The sequence below is a fragment of the Fusarium falciforme genome, chromosome 7 (assembly GCF_026873545.1).
Source record: "Fusarium falciforme chromosome 7, complete sequence".
NCBI classification, from domain to species: domain Eukaryota; kingdom Fungi; phylum Ascomycota; class Sordariomycetes; order Hypocreales; family Nectriaceae; genus Fusarium; species Fusarium falciforme.
In genome coordinates this window covers 3510259-3534818 of record NC_070550.1, presented here as the reverse complement: position 1 = coordinate 3534818, position 24560 = coordinate 3510259, and the positions used below count along the sequence as shown (strand labels likewise).

Here is a 24560-nt window from a genome sequence, read left to right as displayed (position 1 = left end):
CTCGTGCTTTCGAAAGGCCAGTTATGGCAAGTTGAATTGCAGGTATTGGCTGGGCTTTTTCAATCAAGTTTGATGTCCAGAGCATGCTCATTGGCAATATTGACCAAGTTTGACGACAAGCCTTTATTCTAGATGCTTATTTCCCACCTGGCACAGCCGGGCTCACGCACATGCTCTGCTCAATATCATGTATGATATCCTTGATGTGCTCAATACCAATAGAGACCCTCACCATCTCTGGTGCAACACCGAGGTCGATCTTCTCCTGCGGCAACATTACCTTGTGCGTGGTAGACCAGGGATGGATAGCAGTTGTCTTAGCATCGCCATATCTGAAGTTGTTAGCTAAAAGGTCAGACTCAGTTCAGGAGTGTCTTACCCAGGGTTGTTCGAGATCATCTTGAAGTTGTCAACCAACTGCTCGCCCGCATCAGCCCCGCCCTTGATGCCAAACATGAGCACCGCTCCGGCGCCCCGAGGGAGATACTTGAGCGCGAGCTCGTAATGCGGGTGGCTTGGAAGGCCCGGGTACGAAACCCACTCGACGTTCTCATGCTTCTGCAGCCACGTGGCAAGGGCAATCGTATTCTGAGCGTGCCTCTCGCACCGCAAGCTTAGCGTTTCAATCCCGAGGATGAACTGCTGGCTGTTGAACGGAGACAGACACGAGCCAACGTCGCGTAGTATCTGGCCTCGGATGCGCATGATGAAGGCTTCCCGTCCAAACTTGTCACTGAAGTTGAGGCCGTGGAAGCCGGGGCAGGGCTTGTTGAACTGCGGGAACCGCGTTGAGTCCTTCCAGTTGAAGTTGCCCGAGTCTACGATGATGCCACCTGTGGCGCTGCCGTGGCCGCCGATCCACTTGCTCATGCTCTCCACGACGATGTCGGCGCCGTGCTTGATGGGCTGGCAGAAGTACGCGCAGCCCACCGTGTTCTCAACCACGAGCGGAACGCCAGCTTCGTGCGCGACCTCGGCGATGGCTTTAATGTCGGGCACGTTGAAGTTGGGATGCCCGACCGTCTCGATGTAGACAGCTTTGGTGCGCTCATCGATGGCCTTCCGCACCGCCTCGGCAGACTCCTCCACCACGCGGCACTCGACGCCAAACTCGGGCAGCAGGAAGGAGAACTGGTTGTACGCCCCGTGGTAATAGTGCTTGCTGGCGACGATGTTCTCGCCGTGCCCAGCCAGGGCGACCATGGTCATGAAGACGGCAGCCTGGCCGGAAGCCACTGCCACGGCCGCCACGCCGCCTTCAAGCGCTGCGATGCGGCGCTCGACGACCGTCGTGGTCGGGTTGCCCGTGCGGGTGGCAATCTCGCCCTCCTCCTCGAGGTTGAAGAGGCGGGCGGCGTGGGCCGAGCTGCGGAAGTTGAAGACGTAGGTCTGGTAGATTGGCACGCCGCGGGCCAGGGTCGCTGAGTCGGGCGTCTGGCCTGCGTGGACCTGCAGGGTCTCGAACTCTGGGACGCGCTCTGGCTCTGCGGTTGTCGTCATGGTGATTGTTTGGTTGACTTGAGGTTGAGTGTTGCAGAGTTGTGACAAGGAGGCAATACAAGTATTGTGATTGGTGGTGGAAAGCCGCCAGCGAGGGAGGAGTAGCCAAGGTTTGTGAACCGAGAGTGGCAATGCTAAGGGATTCCTGGAACGAACAGTCACTTTCCTGTGCTTTTCACACTAAAGATAGGCCGATGGATGGATGTCTTGAGCTCGGTTCCGACAAGCCTCGCCAATGCAATGTTGCGTGGCACGGATCCTCGGGCGTGTCGGGATTTTCGGACGGGATCCCGAGGCGAGGCTGGTCGAGATAGCTTCGTTCGGGATTATCTAGGCTCGGCTTGGGTCAGTAATAGGTCCATCCACATGATGGATGATACTTTTATATCCGTATGTTGAGACGTGGGATGTGTTGGAGTATCTCTCGAATCACAGCAGCATTGCCATCATCCTAAACATCTAGAACTACATGAAAGATGACGGTCAAGAAGCTCAAGGTCATCATCGTCGGTGCCGGCTTCGGCGGCTTGGGGGCAGCTATTGAATGCGCTGACCGTGGCATGGATGTGACTGTCATTGAAAAGCACACCGACTCAAACAACCAAGGTGGTAAGTCATAATCTCCCAAGTGTCCATCACCTCTGTCTTCCGGAACAAGCTAACTCATCCATGTGTCTTTACAGACATTCTTGACTTCTTCCCCAACGCTGGCCGTATCATCCATCGATGGGACAATGGCAAGGTCGGCCAGCAGATTCACGACACCGGGTGCAGCCGCATCCGGACGATGGAGCTCTGCAAGTACGATGGAAAGTTCCTCACCAACGTGCCCTGGGCGAGAGACGGCAAAGAACACAACATTACGTACGCCGGCCACCGAGGTCAAGTCCACTCCATTTTCCTCGCCCAAGCAAAGAAACTGGTCAAGGACATTAGGATTGGAATAGCTGTTACCGAGTACCTCGAAGAAGATGGCGGAGCGGGCGTCTTGCTCTCCTCCGGCGAAACTCTCTGGGGTGACTGTGTCATTGCCGCAGATGGACCGCGGTCCATCGCTCGCGAGAAGGTCCTCGGCCTTGATAATGATAGCAAGGACGGGAAGAACAGCGGCTGGGCAGTGTTCAGAAGCTTCTTCAAGACCGACGAAGAAATGTTGAAGCATCCTGGGCTGAAGGATCTGTATCATACCGACAGGGACACTGTCAGGTTTTGGATGTACGACAACTTGAGCCTCATGGCTTTTGTCTGGAACCAAGGCAAGGACATTGCTTGGGTTTTGATTCATCCGGTAAGCTAGCAAGCCTTGACACAACAAACGGGCGCCTGATACTCGACATCATAGGACGACAAAGAATCCAGCGAGTCTTGGTCAAATATCGCGGAGCGAGAGCACCTGGCCAAGTGGATGAAGTACTTCACCGCCGAGGACGCCCAGGCACTGTACGAAGTAACCCCCGTGGGCAAGACCATCGACTTCAAGCTCGTCTACCGCCCCACGATAGACAACTGGGTGAGCAAGGGCGGCCGCACCATCCTAATCGGCGACGCAGCCCACGCAAACCTGCCAACCGCCGGCCAGGGCGCGTCCCAGGCGCTGGAGGACGCCGTCACGGTGGCCCAGTGCCTGACCATGTCCGAGGGAGACGTCAAGCTTGCTCTGGAGGCCGCGCAGCGGATCCGCTACCACCGGTCCAACGCCGTGCACAAGAGCGGGCAGACGAATCGGGATGCGTTCTACAAGATTCCCTGGGACGACATCGAGGCGGCGCCTGAGGAGTGGGCGAAGAAGAGGTTTCCGAAGCTGAAGCCGTGGGACTCGCTGCAGTTTGCCACGGAGCAGTTTCCCAAGGTGGCTGAGGATATTAAGAAGGGAGTCGTGGGTCATCTTGACGATGTGGCTGTTCCTCCGCCTGAGGGTGGATATTGGTAAAGGGTGCTTTGCTACATGGTCCCATGGATGCTTGTTTGTCCTTGCCAAGTTTATTCCTTACATGTTTGTAACAGGTAGATATTTGCACAATAGAAATATTTGCGTCAGGTCTTGCAGTGTATCATTGTAACACTTGGGTGTACCCTGTGCCCAGGTCCATCCTGGCTACTCAAATTCTTACTTCACGGCCCCCTTGCTAGCTTTGTCGTTAATGGCGGCTGATATGATGGTCTGAGTCTTGAAAGCACTCGGTGGCAAAGGTAGGTATTGCATTCTGGAGGTACCCGTCCAGATAGCCAAGACACGGTAGTTTGAAATACGAGCGTGATTTAGTGGTACACGTAACTATGCAACATGATGTGATGTCAAAACGACATGTCGACTCTAGAAAAATTAACCTAGGTGCTCGCTTCGACGACTGATGGCCAACTCGGCTCCATGAGGGTAATGGGCACGAGAGTAGCTTAGAATTGCCCGACATGCGACTGGTCGACTGCCAATATCCTCCGTCCATCTGACCTGACCATTGCCTTCTTCCTTGACTTGGCTCAAAAGTCCGGCAAATGATACCAATTTGCGATCGGGTTAACAGTGAATTTTCCGACATCAACATGCCCGTATCTCGTAGTTGTTTACCGACACAGCACACCACAACCTATCAGCGCCCCCCCCCGTCTCTGTTGTTGACAAGGAAATGCCAGCTATCGATAATTGGCAGCTGTTCGAGAGCGGGAAGCGGGGTTATTGAGCGCCACGCGTAGACGGTGATGCTCGGCCGAAGTTTTACTGGTCTCGGGATACTCGGGGAAATACACCGGCGGGCTGGGATGGACTGGCTGGTCATTTTCTCTTCGGCAGAGGCTGGGCCTGGATTTTATCTCTGGCTGAAGGGGGGCTGACGCAGACAGAGTTTGGCAGAGGAGGGGTCACTCTGTAGTAGACCAGGGTAAAGATACGTTATCTCACAGGTAGAGGTTAGGAGAGATAGAGTAAGAGGAGGCTGTTTTTGATGAGCCTGGAGAACATGGATGAAGTAATGATCAGTAGCAGTATTTTGCAGTGAAAAATCACCAAAAATAGATAAAACACGCAATAAAGCAACACGAATAACCAACAGTTGGATGATATTCCAATGTGCCCAGGTACAAGCTAGATACCATGTGAGCCGGCATTCAAGCCATGATAGCTTCATCGGGCTAGCTCGACCCCAGGTTTCTCTGCATGAACCAAGACCAAGCCGGGCCCTGGCTTGCGTCTGCTCTGGCCCACAATTGAAACGGGGATTCAGATCGACTCCCGGGTTTCAATTCTTTCCATACTTGGACAGCCTCGGGGGAGGGGGCTCGAGACACATCCATCCCTGTGCTGTGTGTTATCGACGCCGCCTCGAGCTTGGAGGTACGGGCTACGCGGTATGTCTACAAATACACGTCGGCCCTTCCAAGTTATGGCATTGAGGCTACCAACACGTTGTCGGATCACATCGACATCAATCAGAACCTAAAACCATCTTGCTCCAATATTCTTCTCACCATGGCTTTGTTGTCTCTGGGGCCAGTCGTTTCTCATGTGCTCATCTTAGTGGTGGCCATGTCCAACATCTGCATCCTGTCCTACGACGCCGGCATGATCAACAACCTGAACGCGGTCCAGCCGTACTTTGAACGTTGGTCAACCACGCTCAGCCAAGGCTTTCCGCTAACAGCTCGGCAGACTTCAACCTCGACAGTGATCTCATCGGTCTCAACGTCGCCATCATCAGCGCCGGATGCATCTTTGGCTCTCCGGTAGTTGGCCCCGTTGTGGATCGCTGGGGACGCAAGACCGGCCTTGGCATGGGCTCAGTCTGCATCATCCTCGGAGTGGTGCTGCAGGCGTCGGCGGGCAAGGGTAAGTGATCACTACCAACATGTAATCCAGACTCACGCTCACACATGGTTTGCAGTCGCCCAGCTCATCGCCGGTCGCTTCATCATCGGCTTCGCCACCATCATAAACGGCTCCATCGCCCCCATGTGGGTAATGGAGCTAGCCTCGCCCAAGTACAGGTCCATGCTCTCGAGCTCAGTCCTCGTCTCGGTGCCGTTTACCTCGTTTTTGGTCACTTGCATCATTCTGGGGATATATGACAAGCAGTCAGACTGGGCATGGAGGGGGATCATGCTGGTGAGTGCCCAAGAATCGGTTCTTGCAATTTCTGACACACATCAAGGGAGAGGCAGTGCCCTCTATTCTCTCACTCTGTCTCTTGCCGTTTGTCGAGGAAAGCCCAAGATGGCTCTTCTACAAGGGACGCGGCGAAGAAGTAAGAGGTTTTGCTTCACTCTTGGTCCAACCCCTGCTGAAATTAGTCTAGGCTACTAATATCCTCGCTCGCTTGCACGCAGACGGTGATATCGAGCATCCAATGATCGTCGCTGAAAGCCAGGAGATTCTTGGCGCCCTGGAGCATGAGAAGGAGAACAACGGAGGCTGGAAGGACCTTGTATCCCCTGGTATGATTGACTTTTCCCTTGCAGCTCGACGACATCTGATGAAGAGTGCAGCCCCCAACCTGAAGCGGTTCAGTATTGCTGTCCTTATGAACATCTTCTACCAAATCCTGGGAGGAAACATGATTCTGTAAGTTCATGGTTCTCCAATGATTAACCCTTGTCCCTGACGCGTTCATCGCAGCTACTTCTCATCCTTCCTCATTGCCAAGCTCGGAATCGAAAGCAGGAGAACTGTAATCCTTATCAACATTGGTCTGCTACTCTGGAAGGCCTTTTGCAGTGTTGGAGGCGTCTTCCTCATCGACAGAATTGGCGCTCGCAAGCCTCTTAGTAAGTCTGACCGCTCCGACCCATCATCTTGGTTGAAATTGACACCTCCCTCAGTCGCCGGAACCTCTGCCACTGTGGCTCTGTTCGGCATGCTTTCTGGTCTTTCGTACCTTTCGGATGAACGTCCCAACGAAACAGGATATGCTATTGGTGCCGTCGTTGTCGTTGGTCTGTTCCTCCTTGCGGTATCCACCAGCTGGTATGTCGTCCCACCCTTTCTTTCAATCCAGACTCCACTGACAACGACAAAGGATGATTCTTGCCTATACATACCCCCCCGAAGTCCTCCGCTACTCCCAGCGAGCCAAGGGCGTGGTAGTCGCCCAAGCCATCGGCTACGCCTTCAGCTTCCTGAACCTCTACACCGCCCCGCTCGCCCTCGAGAAGATCGGCTGGAAGTACTACGCCATCAACGGCAGCTGGAACTTTGGCATCCTGATCGTCGTGTACTGCCTTTTTGTGGAGACCAAGGGCAGGACGCTCGAGGAGATAGACGAGCTCTTTGACGGCATGGTCTACACGGGCGGCGTCATCATCGGGCACCGTGCTGCGCGGGCGCTAGAGGAGGAGGAGACGGGGGATGCGGGAAGCATTGCGAAGAGACGGCTTACAGCGACCTCGGCGAATAAGGAGTAATAGGATGATATAATATTAAGAAAAGAATATAAGTTTAAGTTTAAGTTTAAGTTTAAGTTTATTTTAATTATCAAAATTATATTAAAATTATTATTAAACGTATTATTTATATTCAGAAGGGTCTTTGACACCCGCTGCGCCTCACCTTGGTGAGCGTCGCAAAGGTGGAAATGTCTAGGCCAAGGCATCAGGGTCCATTTGCTAGGTCCCAATTCCGCCGATCCACGATGATTAGTTGCAAGACTCCACGAATTGCAGAAAGCAGGGTTTGCCTCTGGGCTGCCGTGTCTACTATGAAGGATGCACTCACAGGTAGCTTTGTGTGGTTTGGTTTCAGTGTTCACGTTTGCCTTCCCCTAGTAACCCAGAAACAAAGGCCCTAGGTGATCTAGCTTGTTATCGTCGCGTCAAGATGAGTATCTCCGGTAATGCCACACATGCTGCATATAGGTTTCCAAAGGCCTCTAATCTGGTTCCCGACACGTTCGACCGGATGTCGGGCCAGTCAAGGCAGCAAAGCAGACTTTTGAGAAGACGAGATGATCTTATCCCAAAGAGAAACCTCAAGAATGCCTTGACTAAATGAGAGGGGAAAGATAGCGCCAAGGCTCGCGATGCACAGCCCCCTGCGAACAATGACCCCTGTCCATTGGTTCAGCCCGTTGAGGGCTTTCTCACAGCGCTTAAACCGCCTCACATAGCCACTGCGGCTGAGATTACGAAGCAGCATGGCATGATTGTACTCTTTCAACCTCTGCATCAAATGCCGACGCTCACCATATCAAGTATCAACATCTTGAACTGACACATTCGACTCAATGCGCACTTTTGCCCCCGTGTAACCATGGAAGCCATCGGCGCAGGCGCCAGCACTCTGGCATTTGTGCTGCTGGCCCTCAAATCGGCCAAGGTCATCCACGAATCGCTCTCCGCAATCAAGGATGCACCGAGGATAGTGCGTGAACTGTCACTAGACATTCAACTTCTACAGTCAGTCCTCGGACGCTTGACGCACTGCCCTTTGAGCCATGCTCCGAGCAGCACAGTCACTTCTTTCCAGGACATGCTCCAGGTCTGTACGGCTGAACTTTCCAGCATTGAGAATCGGTTGGGGCAGTTTAAGAAGAAGCCAGACAGTAGCCACTCCAGCCGGGTGTACAAGGATATTCTTGGGTATGTGAATAAAGAGGAGCTCGAGGAGGCACGAAGCAGGGTGAGAGATAAGACGACACAGGCCAATCTGTATCTTGGCTTGCTTCAGGCGCAGGCGATTTCGGACACAACCTCCAAGATTGACAACCAAGCGACGACAACAACTGGAATCCTGGAACAAATCCTGGGCGAAGTCGCAAGACTACATTCTCGCCTCGATAATAGTGACGCAGCCTCCGCAACCCAACACGATGATGCCTCCGAAGACGTTTCAGCTTCCATCACCCAGAACTTGGAGACAATGACTCTATGCTCAGAACTCGAAGAGAGCATCTCGCGTCTTTCGAGTCTCGTTGATCACGATGGGTTGACCTTGGATGCCGACGATGCAGAGCAAATCATCGACGACCTGAGAAAGTTCATTCTGATAGCCAGAGACAAAGTGTCGATCAAGCAGACAGGAAAGGGCAAGGCAACTACGAATCCATATGCAGTAGAAGATGTTGGCGGCCAAGTACGACGAGACTTGAAACTGATTGAGGGCTTGATGTTATCGGCTCCGATTGTTGCCATAAACCAACCAGGTACCATCTTGTGCTTCGTATTCACTATCGATGAGAACCAGGCTAACGTGTCAGTTCCCAACTTTGCTCATCTCCGTGCTCATCTCCCGACTGGCGCCATAATCAAGCAGAAACGAGCCAGAGAAGAAATCGATGTCGAACACGGTTTCCTCACAGTATCCGTAAACAAACGAAGAAGAGTCTCCCGGGGATCCAACTCCCCCGAGAACGCAAGTACTCACCGGGACGTCGTCGCAAACATCATGTTCCGTCCCTCAGCCTCGCCGTGGATGTTTTCCGTCTCAGTCTCTCAAGGACAGTTGTTCGATCGTAGTATCCAGAGCATACCGCGCATTTCAGTTTGTCCGATTATTCCCAATGGATCATCTGTGTTTCGGTTAGTGCAAGAGGGTAAACTCAGAGAGTTTCGCATTTTGCTAGATGAGGGCAAAGCAAGCCTCAGAGATCATGATGAGCAAGGCATGCCTCTATTACACGTGAGAGCAAGGGAACTCCCCCTCCATAGTCCTTGAAGCTGATCTTTCTCTAGTATGCAGCTGCAGGAAGCGTCGACATGTGCAAGTTCCTTATTGAGTCGGGTGCAGATGTCGACGAGATGGGAGAGAATAGTGGAACTGCTCTCAGTCACATCACAGGGTTTAGTCGTCACGATACTACACTAGTGTTGCTTGAGAATATGGCAGACCCAACACTATCTTACCCAGGATGGGACAATCCCCTGTCTGCTGCCTGCAGCTCAGACATTGTAAGTAGCCCACCTCTTGCCACAACTTGATGCTCATGTTGCACAGCCATCCGTGGAGCTCTTTCTGAAGCATGGCGGTCACTTTGCCCTACACGACTTTGAGAGCTCAGATATGAACGGCAGAACAAGATTGCATCAGATTTGTATGGCCGACTCGAGATCAACGAGCAAACGAAAAGCAGTTGGTATGCTTGTTGCTGCTGGGGCCGACATGAATGCTCGGATAGCCCAATCCTGGTCTCCGGACGATCATCAAACGCTCGGTTTCACGTGCCTGCATAGTCTCGTATACACCGCTCATCGAACAGAAGATAGGGATGAACTTGAGACTCTTGTCTACTTGATTCGGCAGGGCGCAGACCCCTCTGCAGTCGACCATCACGACAACACAGTTGCAATGAGAGCATATCTACCCAATGAGAACGACAACCGGTATTCATCCAAGGGCTCATACAGGGGCGATCTCTGGGACGCGGCTGTCGCCATCTGTGGCTACGACCTTGAACAGTTCCGAGCCTCTTACCCAAGAGTTCCAAGGTACAACAAAAGTTACAGCAGACAAGACTTTGAGAGACTATGGCTTGGACACGAATCCCTCTGTCCGTATTGGGATGACAAGAGATATCCAGAGGCCGGCGGGGATGAAGGCTATTGGAAACAGCCGTCGCAGCGCTGCAGGCATACCTCATGTTCAGAATGCGATCAAGACAGCAAGAACCTCGCCGAAGCAGAGCCAGATCCCGTCAGCGATGACGCCCCAATGTACGACTTGTACTACTACAACAGGTATCCACGGAGTCCTTCAGTGGATCATCTGGGGTACATTCACCGAGAGTCTGAATTCTTGAGACGAAGGCATTATTCCCCAGAGCAGTACCCGACCAGTGACATGGATCCAGTTGAGAACTACATGGACGACATGGATTTGGATGACGTTGATGAGGTGGATTTGGAGGCCCAATACCTGTTGGAAAACTCGCTCGAGGCATACCAAGACCCCCAGATCGACGAAGAAGACAACTTGCTTCATGCTCTCGAGCCCGAAGATGGTCCTGGACCTCCATTTGAAGAAGATAGCGAGGATGGTGAAGAAGCATTCCGGAGGTTAACATGCCCGGCGGAGAATGAGGCAGATAACTTTATTGACTACTGGATTGATAACGACTCTCCTCATCAAGAAGAGCCAGAGGGGTCCCATGAGGATTGCGATGGCATCTCGCCTCCGTCGAGTGAGGATGGTGAGGGTGTATATGAAAGACTGACGGGAAGATTCACGGGACGAGGCCAAGGCATGAATGAAAGGATCTGGGTGACACCGAGAATGGGTCCCGGGGACATTAGGACGGGCAGTAATGAACGTCCAACAGATAGAACTTGACAATTTATTCAGTTGGATAAGTATAGAGTCTTTGATCCTGCCGTGCCATTTCATGTTCATACCCGCATCAGTCGTCTTCTTCTGATTCCCACTTATGCTGCAAATACATCTAATAGTCGCCAAGGGGGAATTCGGAATCCAAATCGATGCGATGAATCTCTTGCCACGTCATCCCTGGAGCGTTCCTACGGATGTCATTCTCCAGGAGCGGCGATCCCTCCTTCTCCTCGTAGTCAACACCAAAGCCTCTCTTGAAAACCACCATCGTCTCTTTCCCGCGCTCGCCTTCCTTAGTTAGGGCTTCATCTTCTTCAGTACCAGGGGGAAGTCCATCTATCCAGTCGTCAGGCATGTCCTGTTCGAACATAACCCGGGTGTTATGGTCCAGGACTGAGCCAGGCACGTCGCATAGAGTGGAACGATAGATGGTGACAGAGGGTTTGGTGTCAACACCATCCCTGGCATTCATAGCGCGCTGCTAGTGCGCTGGTTGTGAATGGCGTACAACCTTCAAGATCGGAAATCCAAGGAGTGCCGATTCGGAGCTGATATAGTTAAGTTCCTTCCACCCACAGCTTTTCGAGATATGCTTGTCCGGAATTTCGTAGTTTTCTTGCATGAACATGGCGGCGGTGTCCTGTACCGCAAGTGTATCAAGGCGGAGACCTGGGAGTAGTTTGAACATGGCATCTATAGAATAGAAGCTAACCCCCACCCCTCCAGGTAGAGGCACGGTCATGAGATCCTCCGTGGTGACCCGTACATGCCGGAATTTTGAGAGAGTCGTGACGGGCAATGCCGTCAACACGTCGAACATAGCCTCGGGTGTCTTGAAGGTGAAGTGAATCTGGCCAATCTAGCTATCACCAATCCCGTCTCTGACTCGGTGGTAAGTTCGGACGAGAGCGAGAGTCTGCCGAGGCCTTGTTCTTGGATAGGAAGCCTTGTTGCACCTTCTGACGCCCCATTGAAGTCTTTTCGAGAAGAAGAGATGTGCGTAGATCTTGAGACGAAGCTCCTGGGGAAGAAGTCGGAACAGCATGCTCTCCTTCTGCTGATAGAGACTGGTCTTGTTGGATAGGCGGAAGGGGTTCCAGCGTTGCCCGCTGTCTCTTGTTTTCACTTTCCATGGTAGAAGACGGTTCGTGGTCGATCAAGGTGAAAGGTGAAAGAGAACAAAGGATGAGATTTGAACTGCTGCGAGTGAGGGCGAGCAAATGGTCCATATAGAGACATTCACTGTCATCGAAATGGGTCTCAGACACTGTGCCAAATAATGCAGTTCCTGACACAAGATTGGCGTGAAACTTGATGCTGCATGACGCCGCAGAGGCGAGGCGAGGACTGCCTGGAGGGGATGTTTGCGTGATGATGATGAATCTTGGAGATTCTCGAGCTGGGTGGGCCGTACCGTGTGTCCAGAGATGAGGCCGTAAACAGCGATGATGTTGATGGTGCGTACATTTGAGAGGAGTGTTAGGTGATGACTTGCGGCATCGTGCTGCCTGCCGAGACGTGTCGCGCGACGACAAAAAGGCAAGTGTAGGCCATTTTAGAAACGCGAAGCAAAAAAAGAAAACCTGCTTGAAGCCAGATTCGAACTGACGATCCCTCACGGGAGTGGTGCTTAAGACCACCGCCTTAACCACTCGGCCATTCAAGCTTGAGGTTTATTTTTTCCGCGTTTCTGTCACTATGTACACTCCGATTGACCTGCTCCTCTGACGACAACCAGTAAACTGCGTAGGCCTCAGGGGCAAACAAGACGTTTCTGTAGTGAATTTCTATCGATTGCTCGCTGGCTCGAATTCTTTGGTCGCTGCTTGTGCTTCGTGATAAGTGCTCGGACATCAGCTGTTCCTCCTCCATCGAGGTCCACTTTATTATGACATTAAGATTCCATTGCTGATAAGCATGTTGCTCGAGAGTCTCAGTCCCAGTTATGACCAGTTGGATGGTTTGGCTTCGAGGTTCTGGGTCTTGTTCTTCTGTCGACTGACCTCATTCAGAATCTCGCGAGTGCCACAGAGCCACAAGATAGCCCACGGTCTGATTCTAGAGGCTCTTCAACATCCCATTAAACTACTCACACTCAACTGTGTAATCCCATCCTTCACCTGGCCATCTTTTGGCCTAACAACATACCCGAGTCTGGAAGCAAGTTTTAAGTGGCTGAAAGTTTAAACTCGGATCTGTGACTCAACAAAACAGCCAAAATTTTGCTCTTGCTAGGTTAGATGAGATGCAATATGAATAAGTTGCCTCCCCAGACGCCTCGACGACTCATCTTTTTCTTGTTACCAACAATCCACCACTCTGTCCCAGCGTTGCACAATATCTATCAAATACCTCAAGAGAAGTGCCAAATCACAGAAAAATGCTCTCACTGCCCTGGGAAATCATTTTTATGATACTAGAGCATCTCCTTCCCCGCTCTTGCGTCGCTCTCACTCTTACAACAAGTCCCTTTTTACTGTTCTCTTCCCAACCGGCAGAGTCCCGGGCCTTGGATTCTATCCCGGCCAGAGCCCCTCCGACCCTTCAAGAGAGTTCGAGCTTTCAGAAAGGGATGAACTCCTTTTACTGCTTGAGAAGGATGATCCCACAGTGGCCTTCTGCTTTGACTCCCGCAAACTTTGCGCCATCGATTCGGGCCGGGGCCACTTGAGTTGCGCCAAACCTGCTGTCTACCGATGGGTTTCCTTTTTTGATAGCAGGCCGCTCTGGTCAAGTCCGTTCTTCTCTGAAGGTGCGTTTGTGTGGTCGTGTGTCGTGCCTGGGCGGCCGCCTCTGGACTCGGTAAATTACCACCCGTTGGCTTGGATCCCGAAAATGCAATGGCCCGCGGTTAACTTTGCCGAGGCGCACTTGACCATGAATCGACAGGTGTATGGCGAGCCATATGGATTGCCACTTGAGTGCCTCGAGTACAGGTACGAATTCGAACGGTTCATCAACCTCAGCACCGACTTCATCGACTCTCACTTCCCTCTGAGCCGACACCCCCAAGGCCGCCAATACCTCACAAGGCATCTCCAAAGCCCAGTCTTGACCTCCCGCGCACCCGGTTCGGATGTTTTCACACAACCCTGGACCTTCAAACACATCTCTGAAGCACAAATTATTGACAATGGGCTCTATATTGCACGGTTTCACTCCATTAAAGGCCCCCCCGGTGGAGATGGGCTTCTTCTTCGACCTGATGCAGAATCCCGATGTGCCGATATGCCAACACCAAGGTTGTCATATTTCCACCTTCTTGCCGATTTCATGGTGGTCATGTGATGAATGCTTTAGAGATTTCTTGATATCTCTTTGGAAGGACGACCTTACGGGATGGAATTGCGAAGTGGCGACCTGTCATCGTCTCGGGAGCTGTCGAAGCCCATCCGACCCCATCTGGCGGCTAGCCAACGACAAGAGAACTGATCTCAGGCATCGGAAATGGCGCTTGCAAACTCCACCAGATGAGGTGGAGAGGCTGGACCGGATAGTTCGTATATCGTCCTTCAGAGGGGAAAACCCTACGGATGAAGAGTTGGAATTGGCCCAGAAAGCGGATAGGGATAGACCGGGTGGGATTGAAGGCTGTTGGGCCCATTTGCGGGAGCGCCAGCGTGACTGGAAGAAATGGGAAGTGCGTGACAACATTCTGAGACCCGTCGAGTGGGATACAAGAAGTCGAAATTCACCAAGATCAGTGTGGAATATGCTTAGACGTAGGAGGGGCATCAACAGCTCATAAGAGTCAGCTTGGGATGACATCTGCAACATCTTGTAAAGGGCGGATTCGGGTTGCATGCTAAGAGCAGCTTATCCGCGGCTCAATTGCCTGCCGTGGCGGAGCAGAGCTACCACGTGTTCTTTTTAGCGGTGATCACGACATATTCCTGCAATCTTACGGCTGCCTATACTCTTCATTTCTCACCTCCCAGATACCACATACTCAAAATGACGGTTGAAGATGCTCGTTTCTCTCTTCCTGAAACCCTCTGGGATCAAGCACTCACACGTTTCGATGACCTCCAGTCAACCGGCAAACTCTTCCACGGTCCATATGAAACCACATTGTACCAGAAAGATGACTTGAAAGTCGCTTTTCAACTGGCACCACAGCTCGACAAGAAACCGATTCTCCCGGCCGACGCTCCAGAGCGCAAGTCAAACCATGTCAAGCGTAACCCGTTTGCCAATCCCGATCCAGAGTTTACGCTATGTCACGTTGGATCTTCGCATACACTTATGCTCAATATGTACTGCGTCTACCGTCCAAGTCTCATTCTTGTTACTCGTCAATACGCACCTCAGTCTGACTTGCTTGACGCTTCTGATCTTGGAGCATCGTGGGCCGTACTGCAACATCTTTCGAGAACCGAGGCGGAATCGCGCTTGATGATGTTTTACAACTGCGGCGCCGAATCAGGTTCCAGTCAAGGACACAAGCATATGCAGATTATGCCATATCCACAGCCTGAGGAGATAGGGTTTCAGATCTTCCCAGCGCGGGCAGAGTTAACGGACCAGGTAACGAGTGGTCTGTCAGGTGTGCCATACGCACACTTTATGTTGAAGTTGCCCGACAACAGCACCATCGATGATGTTGCCAAAGCCCACGGAATCTTACAATCGGCTTATCAAGAGTTTTTAAAGGGTCGAGGGCACGAAGTCTCGCCTTCGCCGCCGCACAATCTCTTGCTGACATCTTCTTGGATCTGCCTTGTCCCTCGTCGACACTCTGGGGCTGAGCAAGATGCTCTCACGAATGCCATGGGCATGGTTGGAATAGTCTGGGTGGCCAATGAAAGCGAGATAGCCGAATGGTCTAATGCCTCGGGATCTGTCGAGGGTCACTTTGAGTATCTGGGGTATCCTGTCCCGGGCTAAGAAATAATTCTCTGAGGCTGGTTAGGGGAACGACATGATGATCTCATATGGTTCAGAGAATCCTGATCTGTTAAGACCCAATCCGGGGGGCTTGAATTCGATTAAGATTTGAATTGGGTTCGAATTACAGCCAAATTAGACTCGAATTTGATAGAATTTTAGTTCGTCTTTGATCCAATTAAGAAGAGGGTCTTCTGAGCTTAAGACCAAGAGCGTAGAAAGGGTGTCAAATCTCAGACTTCAACTCAGTTTATCAACTCCGAAGAGAACGGGTTCCATTCATCTCGTTATTCTTGAGCTTTAGTTTTGTCTTAATTCAACTCTCTTATCCACCGTGATCGGCGGTATGCAAACAAGAAACAGTAGAGCTAACCAATAAAAGGCCCTCATCCTACTGCGCCTCATGCGGCTGACCTGTATGTCCAGCTGGAGCCTAGAACCCATCTCCTCTGTTCCCCGCCTTGATCAGCCATTCTGGATCCTCAACCTCCCTCGCCAACATGACGAACAAGGAAGAGCCCGTCCATACTGTTGAGTGGAGGTGTCACAAGTGTCGTGACATCTGGTGGGAGTGTAACAAGTCGAACCCAAACGAACAAAAAGGAATCCTCACATTCAACCATCATGAGTCTTTTGCCGCCCTCGAAAAGTCGGCCGCTACAGGCTGTTCTCTCTGCGCCAGCTTCCGAGCCTCAACTATCTACCACGACTCATACCCAAAAGATCGAAATTCGGGCCCAATCGTACTTGAGGTGTTGAAATCAACTTTAAGCCCGCACGTCACTTTCAAGATTGGCAAATCTGAACATTATGAAAGCTTCGAGTTTGCAAAGCTTCAAGATGGACTCCTCGGTGGGATCAAAGGGAGAAGGCTCCCTGCCAAACGTAATTCTCTACACATGTATGTCATAATACCTCGAGGCTGATGATACGCAGGGCTTGCTCCAGGCTCTCTCGATCATGATCTCGATCACCTCGTTGAAAAGCTAATAAAGCCATGGATCCATAACTGCACGACCGGCAAGGGCCTTCATAAGGATTGCGATCGCCGAAAGAGAGAACAGGGCGACACCCAGTCCGTTCCAACGCGGCTGATCGATGTTGGCCATGACCAGTCCAGTACTGTCCGACTAGTTGTCCCTGCAGAAGAATTCCCGACCGAAAAGCCCAGTTATTTGGCCCTCAGTTACTGCTGGGGCCTTGGGAATGACCCTGCTAAGACGACCCGCGACAACATCAAGAACCGACGACAAGCCATCGACACGACCCAGCTCCCAAAGACGATTCAAGATGCAATCAAGTTAAGCCAACTTGTGGGTGTTCGTTATCTATGGGTAGATGCCCTCTGCATCATTCAATCTCACGAGAAGGATAAATATTTTGAAGACTGGAAAGCCGAGGCTCCAAAGATGGGCTCCTACTATTCCAACGCCTACTGTCTCATCGCAGCATCCGGAGCATCAGACAGCAGCGAAGGACTCTTCACCGAGCGGGTCGCCCAAAAGTATCCAGCAAAGGCCTGTGTTATCTCTTTTGATCCCGAAAGCAGCGAGTACATGTACTTCCCATGTCCATCCCCAAACATCCTGGACTGGCTCCCACGAGAGCCTCTGATGACACGAGGCTGGTGCCTCCAGGAAACGGCACTGTCCGTTCGGACTCTCCACTGGTCAAGTCTCGGTTTGTTCTGGGAGTGTCCGGGCGTGTCTTCAGCCTCAGAATTCCAACCCGAGGGCTGGGAGGTGTGGAAGACTGGTCCTGAAGACATGTATCGCATCTTTCATTTGAAAGCAGAGAAGGCCCTGGGACCGGTATGGACTCAGCTTGCTGGAAACTACCTTTCCAGAGGTTTCACCTTTAAGACGGACCGTCTCATTGCCGTTCAGGGCCTGGGGAGACGGCTTGCTGCTATGCACGACACGGAATACTTTGCAGGCATCTTTACCTCCAATCTCGCGGATGGATTACTATGGGCTGCCTATGACGAGATCAAAAATCGCGAGAAACTCGAGTACTTTCCAACGTGGTCTTGGGCTTCCTGCGGCTCCAGGGCCTATTTCACCGGACCCTTGGCTTACAAATACGCCAAACCCTCCAAGTCCGACATCTTTCCCGCGGTACGAGATGGGATGGACTTTAGCGACGGTTCAAAGAGGATGCTGCGTTTGGAAGCCCCGCTAATGACGATCGACTTTGGAGACGAGACCAATCAGGATGGCATGAAGGTCACACTTAAACAGGGACAGTACGCAGTTGACCTACAGTTCGATACACTGGATCTTACGCCTTCGCCTCTAGGAAAGATTCTCATTCTTCTATTAGGATGTCCGGAAAGCCGCGACCTTCCGTACAAGGGCTTAATTCTTCGACCTAAGGGTAATATGTATGAACGGATTGGACTGGGTACTTTGAATGTCTGTGGAAATGCAGAACCACTGGATAACTGTCTTGGCGCCTGGGAAAGGGAAGTTGCTTTAATCTAGATGAGGATAGCATCAATTGATTTGAATTAAAGGAACTTCCAGACATACTGGGAATCTGCTTGTCGCCGTGCTTTCGCCCATGTTGAAATCCGACGGCCTGTGCCTTTCCTCAAAAATTGTGATAATCAGCACTGGATTACTGTAGAGCCATGTGGTCAAGTCGTTAGCCATTAAGATTGTTCATGAACAATACCAGGTTGTCTATAGGTAGTGGCAGTGCCATTGACTCGGAAGCGTTTGGGTAGGCACACAATGAAATAGACGAATACCTGTCACCAGCACAACTAAAAGGTCAGAGGCTGATGCAGCTTGCGGCTGAAAGTATCTGGATGCTCTCAGGTGTCGTCTGTAAGTCGTGTCGCCGTCATAGTGACTTATTTCGTCCACCGCCGCCATCAGATATCCGGCTTGGTGGTCTAGTGGTATGATTCTCGCTTTGGGTAGTCAACAACGACTTAAGCTTGCGAGAGGTCCCGGGTTCAATCCCCGGCCAAGCCCTCACTTTTGCCTAATGCTTCGGCGACTGTGTGTGTCCAATTTGTTATTTCACTTTTTGGTACTCGTGTTTTATTTTTCTCATGAAATGCGAAGGGGGTTGCTCTGAATGCTGAGCTAGTTTGCTTGGTGAGATGGGTATCTTTGAGCCCTGTAAAGGAAGTGTCCTGGGTGGAGCTTTGAGAGCATGGTGTTCGGCACTTACTTACACTATCGCCGTCCCTAATTCTACGAGCGAAGCCCAAGCATCTCTTGTTGTCGAGATACCAGAATCTCACTCAGAAGCATAACGCCATGTTAGAGTCACGTGTAACCAGCTGAAAAGGTACCCCGCTGAATAGCGCAGCCTCACCGCATCAACTACATCCCACGCATACCACTCTATACATGCATCTTCAACAATGGATCCCTTTGATACCTTCACATTCGCTTTTTCTGTCATCACACTGGGAGTCGTGTTTGGTCGCTCTTTACATAGGGCAGGACCTCTCGACTACGCCGAGTGGAAGAAGTGCGTTCGTCTCGGCAAGGACAAGACATTCCATGGCGTCTGGGATATTCCACTCACCCGAGATGGAGAGTGGGATTCTCATACGTATGAACTCATCGGGGGACGCAATGACAATCCTCCTGTCCTACCTCCACAAGATGCAGACAGCATTCGCCTCACGATACACGAGGGACGTGAGGATGGCCTAGTCGCCTCTGACATCGAGGATGCTTCAGGCTTTACGGCACTCTCATTTCAGTGGAGAAAAGACGGTCATAATCCGTGGTATCACATCAAGACGTACGAAACATCTTCATCCGCACGTGTACATAGGTACATCCGTGTCTTTGAGGGCCAGAACCAGAGACGCCAAGGTAGGAAGTACCTCACCCGGTTTGAAACGTTTCTGACCCATCTTGTCCTACAGTCGAAATAGAATGCCGCACTTTTGTGATTCCTAGACTTGCTGAGGAACTTGGCCGTAAACCCTCCGCCCACCAGTTCCTTCTGACAACGAGGCTATCCACGGGACTCAAAGCACTTGACGCACATTATCGCCCCATCAGAGCAGATGAGAACTGGAAGCAAGCCTTTCTCTTACAATTCCACCACGCATGCCTACGTTCCTTTGCCAGTTTCCTCGCAAATCTAGTCCTTCAAGATAGGAGAGGAAGAGATGGCGATATTGATCCGGCGTGGGCCGAGTTGCGACGCTGGAATCTCAGAGAGATCACCAAATATTCGTACGAGTGCCGAAGGTTGCGAGAGATAAGCCAGGAACTTATCTCAACCACCGAATCGTTGATCGACGTCGTCAAAGGCTCACCCACCGTGGCTGGAGCACTCCAAACGGCGATCAAATTCATGGCCATTGAGGCAGAGTTACGTGGCTATTGTCGAGAAGTCAAGGAGCGGCTACAGAAGCTCTCAGACGGTCTTGAGCACGACCTCAAGTTCCTCGAGCTAGCCAGAAACGTAAACCAGACTCGGGGCGTTCAGCAACTTACCCTTCTCGCCACCATCTTTCTGCCACTATCACTCGCCGCTGGGGTCCTCAGCATGCAGACCCGATTCAAGGATCTGGGCAGTCTACTCTACGACTTCTTTGGTGTTGTGATGTTGCTTGGGGCCATTGTCGTCATCATTTTCATAATCATGACAGCCATTACCGTCATCAAGGAAGCAGAGAGCAGGCTCACGCAGTATTCCTTCTACAGGGAAGATGTTCGACACAAAGTTATCAAGTCGCTGCTACTAGGCCTCTTCTCATACGGCAGCCTGGTTCTCTCCTCATTTCTCGTCGGCATGTTCAAAGATGTTGCTCTCGGCGCCAAGGTTCTAGGCTATGGGAGCGCAGCAGCAGTTGGGCTGGTACTACTACTTATTCTTCCCGCTCTTCTTGTGCTTTTATTCTTCTGGATTTCTTCTCGTGATTCACCCAGGCTGAGGAACAAAAAGGGAAATAAGACGAGCGTGGATGCCCCAGAAGGTACAGTCGAAGACATTCAGCTAGAGGTGATGGCTCCTCCAGGACACCAGAGCTTGGAAGGCATTGCCATAGTAGGTAGCGAGACGAGATGAAGGCGAAGTTGTGGCATTTGTTTTACTGGCCAACGCAGTAACGAGGCTGCAACAATGTCAAAAAGGCATTGGCGACGATGAAGTATGGTCACCAGGCATAGGTAGTAAACAATCAAGGTCATATTAAACATATTCCAAGCCTTCCATCAACACCATAAATATCCATGTATGCATCCCAAATCCAACTGCGCCTTATTACACATAGAAAACATCAAAAAGTAATAAATCAGTAAAAGTCTCGACAAATACTTCCGCTCAGCAGCGTGGTGCAAAGTGGTAGTTGATAGCCATGCTCAGCGCCGCAAAGTCCCTGTTGCTAGGATACGCATCAACATTGATGATGTTGGGATAAGTCGACGACGACATGGCAGGCCAGAGCTTCTCGATGAGGACGCGATTGGCTCCTTTACCGTTCGCAATGACGTCGAGACCAGACTGGGTCAAGGTCCATGACAGAAGAAACATGGGGGATGCTGGGGATGTGCGCTCGTTTCTCATCTTGTCCAGTTGGTCTGCAATCATCTTGTCCTGGTTGTTCTCGTTGGCATATTTGTCGAACAGAGGGAGCTGGTTTCGTCGGAAGAAGCCCTTGTCTGCAAAGGCAGAAAGATCAACTCTGTCCTGGGTCTTGTAGAGTTGGGCATCCACAATGATGATGACGGCAGCACGGTCTTGGATAAAGTCTGAGACACGAAGATGAGAGAGATCCTCTTCACCGCTTCGGTTCTCAACACGATGGTCGATCCTCTCCAGCTTCCTCATGACGTCTTCCCATTCTTCTTGGCTGATTCTCGCATCTTTATCGCCCTTGAAGTTGTCCGAGTTGAGACCCTGTGCAACATTCAAAATGATGAACTCCTTGTTATTCTCGGTAAACCTGTTGATGCCATCGATGATGTCGTCGAGATACTCGCCATTTCCGCCGTGCCAGTTGCCAGCCGCAAACGAGTAGTGACTGGTTGCCCACTTGCCACCAGTCTTGGAAGGGCGGATGTCAAACCAGCGAGCACCATATTCCAGCTGGCCCGCCACGCTGAGCTCTTGGGTCTTGGAGTTTAGAGGCGCGCCGAAGCCTGATCCTCCATTAAACTGGGACATTCCTGAATCGTGCGTTCCCGGAATGGCGAGTTCTCGGAGCTTGAGACACGAGATTCTTGGGTAGGTAGCATGCATCCAATCTTGAGGCGGGTTGGTCGACACAAGCCAAGGGTGAATGGAGGGGTTCGCGGGGTCCTCCTCAGAGCTAGCGATGATGAAGGGCATGTTGTTGTCCTTGCGCCACTCCAACTTGTGGAACGCGCCGGGCTTGTTGTTGACCGTCTCAAGTGAACCGAATCCGATGCCAGCACCAGGGACTCTGTTTTCTCCCAGCTTGCCCGAGTATCGGAACTCAAAGTCAGGGTGACCGAGGAGGTCTTGGAAGCGGTAGCTCACTTCGCCACCATCATCGATATGGCCCTTGCCCTCGATGTAGATCCTGTTGGAGGTGCCTTGATGCCTTGTTAGTTTACATGAAACATTATTTGGTCTAGGAAATTTTTCACCAGGTTCAATAGTCTCAGGAAACTCCCAGACGTTCATCTGGTAGCTCGAGCGACCAGACAAAGTCATCTTCCAAGGCGTCGCATTGACAAGAAGGAAGTAAGATCCCTTCTTGCCACGGCGCTCAAGTCCTCCCGATTCATCCTCTTCCCAAACTTCAACACCAGAACCCTCGCTGTCGGAACGAATCTCGACAGCGTGAGTGACTGGTTCGATGGCTGGGGCAGCGGTGACGAAACTAGCCAGAGCAACGGCACCAAAAAGAAGACGAGACAGCATTGTGAAGCGAATGCGTGAGGAACAAATGAAAAGTGTCGAAGTCAAAGACGAAGGAAAGGTAATCAGGAACTATGAGTTAAGACAGAAGTGGTTTGTTTGTTGAATGTTAAAAACATCACCGGCCATCATCGCGACTTTATGTTACTACAAAAACTGCACCTTTCTCTCAGCTGGGCCAAAAACACGGCCTCAATGTCGCACCAAAACCACCACTGCATTCAAAAAGGCACAGATCCAGAGCCTGTTTGGAGGATTCGAGGCTTGGACCGTGTTTTTAGGGCCTGACAGTCGGAATTCTGCAAGCGACGAAAGTTCTTGACGCTGAATGCTGTTGGTAGGGGCAGAGCTAAGCGAGTGAGGCGCTTCGTAAGCGCCGTAAATATCTCAAGGGATGCTGATTTGGTGGAAGAGGCTGCAATCGGAATGAGGCGGAGTAAACGCCAAGACTCAGCCGCTGGTTCCTCGGAACAGCAGTCAGCATGTTGAAGTTTGATGGGAATGAAGACTTGATGCTTTGAGTTTAAAAAATCTGTTTACAACAGCTTAGATTAGATATTAACAACTCATGCGAGGATTGGAATCTCAATGATCTTCATTAAGCGCGCATGAACATGAAGGCAAACTCACCTCGATAGAGATGGGCAACCAGGCTCTGAGTGCCGAGCCTCTAATGCAAGCTGACGTGAGAACCTACCACCCCAAGGCCGTCTTTTAGACCTTTCAAGCTGTCAGTTCTCCCCTGCAATCTTAACTGCCCGTCTTTGCCGTGGCATGTCGTGAGTGGTAACCAGAAAGAAGCAACTCTATTGCAGGAGTTGCCAAGAGGTTACATGTTCAGCTAAAACGCCACAACGGAAGTTTAAGGCTGAGAAGGCCGCAGCCTGCATAGGAGTGAGGGGAAACTAAACAAAATGCAAGGGTCAACTCTCATTCGGCCTGATGGATTGTGACCCTAGGCGTTTGGTGGCAGTCATACCAGCGGCGTTCCGCCCTGCTTGCTTGAGAGGTAACACGATGACAAGACAACTACAGGCCACGCGAACACTCGATCAAACGCTCTGCAGCAACCGCTGAGCCGTTCTATCCGATAACGCGTATGTCCTGGGTCCATGGGGTACTTTTGGCTTGTACTTGGAGCCTGCCGGTGTTAGTGTCGGCCATGAAGACTTCATTCAGCCTGGTTGAGTCTTGTACCCTCAAGTGCTGGACTGCGGAATCACCACACAGCCTGCCTCTTGTCTAATAGACTAATCATTGCAATCTCACTCATTTGACTACTTTCTAGGTTTGCGGTTTCCGAGAACTAACTGCCACCCAGCCTCGTCGAACATGGGCTGCAAACCTCGGTCACTCAAACACATACGACCATACCTACTGGAAAATACGGGATCCCGTCCGCTCTCCCATAGTCAAGCCAGTAAGGGGCGGATTAGTAGTTGGGTCGGTGACGACCAGCGAATCCCCGCTGTTGTATGTTTTTTGCTGTATCTTTTTGCTTCTGGCCTTCCGGTGATATCGCCGGATGTTGGTGGCAGTCCTCCACACCTATGCTGCTTTGACCTTATTTTTGGTCTCCGATATATCTGTTGGCAACTTGAAAAGCTCGACGACGTAGAAACAGCTCTCGTTGCCTCAATTTGTTATCATATCGGTTAATATCCCCAAAAGTTAGCCGACAAATAGAACCCTCCTTTATCGTGAGTAGGACTCAGGCAAGACAACAAACCTTGGTGCAAGGTCTTTTGGAAAAGTCAGGTTTCAGGTAAAAACTGGCATGCAATCAAGTTTTGACACAAAAAGCAGAGACACAATGCGGTCTCTCAGAGTGTTTGACAGATGGAACTAAAAGTCCATTGGCTGACGGTTGAGCCCACACACTGAGGGTTCCAATTGCCCTGTGGACCACGCCAAGCCTGTCTCCACACAAAATGGAGACGAAGCTAACAAAAATATGGCGACCAAGGTCAAAAAGAAAACTTTGCGGTTTGTGTGGATCGAACACACGACCTTCAGATATCGGATGATTGAAGTTTGACTTCAGTCTGACGCTCTCCCA

At 51.3% G+C, this 24560-nt stretch overlaps 8 protein-coding genes and 1 pseudogene across 9 annotated transcripts, besides 1 other annotated feature; 6 read left to right on the top strand and 3 right to left on the bottom strand.

Moving 5' to 3' along the window:
- Positions 1-136: 136 nt before the first annotated feature.
- NCS54_00976100 (Hypothetical protein) lies at positions 137-1500 on the bottom strand (the record flags this gene model as incomplete). The annotated part of the gene is made up of 2 exons (XM_053155094.1): positions 137-332; positions 380-1500. The coding sequence occupies 2 exons, from the start codon at positions 1498-1500 to the stop codon at positions 137-139; spliced, it is 1317 nt and encodes a 438-aa protein (XP_053011069.1).
- Positions 1501-1976: 476 nt separating this feature from the next.
- On the top strand, positions 1977-3430 carry NCS54_00976000 (FAD-binding-3 domain-containing protein; the record flags this gene model as incomplete). The annotated part of the gene is made up of 3 exons (XM_053155093.1): positions 1977-2109; positions 2184-2788; positions 2843-3430. The coding sequence occupies 3 exons, from the start codon at positions 1977-1979 to the stop codon at positions 3428-3430; spliced, it is 1326 nt and encodes a 441-aa protein (XP_053011068.1).
- A 1533-nt stretch (positions 3431-4963) lies between these two features.
- On the top strand, positions 4964-6891 carry NCS54_00975900 (MFS domain-containing protein; the record flags this gene model as incomplete). The annotated part of the gene is made up of 8 exons (XM_053155092.1): positions 4964-5096; positions 5144-5320; positions 5376-5596; positions 5643-5735; positions 5787-6052; positions 6107-6255; positions 6310-6454; positions 6507-6891. The coding sequence occupies 8 exons, from the start codon at positions 4964-4966 to the stop codon at positions 6889-6891; spliced, it is 1569 nt and encodes a 522-aa protein (XP_053011067.1).
- An 844-nt stretch (positions 6892-7735) lies between these two features.
- On the top strand, positions 7736-10750 carry NCS54_00975800 (Hypothetical protein; the record flags this gene model as incomplete). The annotated part of the gene is made up of 3 exons (XM_053155091.1): positions 7736-9103; positions 9157-9372; positions 9419-10750. 3 exons carry the CDS (start codon positions 7736-7738, stop codon positions 10748-10750), a joined length of 2916 nt encoding a protein of 971 aa, XP_053011066.1.
- A 109-nt stretch (positions 10751-10859) lies between these two features.
- On the bottom strand, positions 10860-11219 carry NCS54_00975700 (Hypothetical protein; the record flags this gene model as incomplete). Its single annotated transcript, XM_053155090.1, has 1 exon — positions 10860-11219. The coding sequence occupies one exon, from the start codon at positions 11217-11219 to the stop codon at positions 10860-10862; it is 360 nt and encodes a 119-aa protein (XP_053011065.1).
- Positions 11220-14701: 3482 nt separating this feature from the next.
- On the top strand, positions 14702-15634 carry NCS54_00975600 (Hypothetical protein; the record flags this gene model as incomplete). Its single annotated transcript, XM_053155089.1, has 1 exon — positions 14702-15634. The coding sequence occupies one exon, from the start codon at positions 14702-14704 to the stop codon at positions 15632-15634; it is 933 nt and encodes a 310-aa protein (XP_053011064.1).
- A 500-nt stretch (positions 15635-16134) lies between these two features.
- NCS54_00975500 (HET domain-containing protein) lies at positions 16135-18117 on the top strand (the record flags this gene model as incomplete). The annotated part of the gene is made up of 2 exons (XM_053155088.1): positions 16135-16519; positions 16571-18117. 2 exons carry the CDS (start codon positions 16135-16137, stop codon positions 18115-18117), a joined length of 1932 nt encoding a protein of 643 aa, XP_053011063.1.
- Positions 18118-19013: 896 nt separating this feature from the next.
- Positions 19014-20473, top strand: NCS54_00975400 (annotated as a pseudogene). Its single transcript has 2 exons — positions 19014-19476; positions 19530-20473.
- Positions 19014-20473: a sequence feature.
- Positions 20474-20938: 465 nt separating this feature from the next.
- Positions 20939-22504, bottom strand: NCS54_00975300 (Hypothetical protein; the record flags this gene model as incomplete). The annotated part of the gene is made up of 2 exons (XM_053155087.1): positions 20939-22173; positions 22228-22504. The coding sequence occupies 2 exons, from the start codon at positions 22502-22504 to the stop codon at positions 20939-20941; spliced, it is 1512 nt and encodes a 503-aa protein (XP_053011062.1).
- Between the last annotated feature and the right edge of the window lie 2056 nt (positions 22505-24560).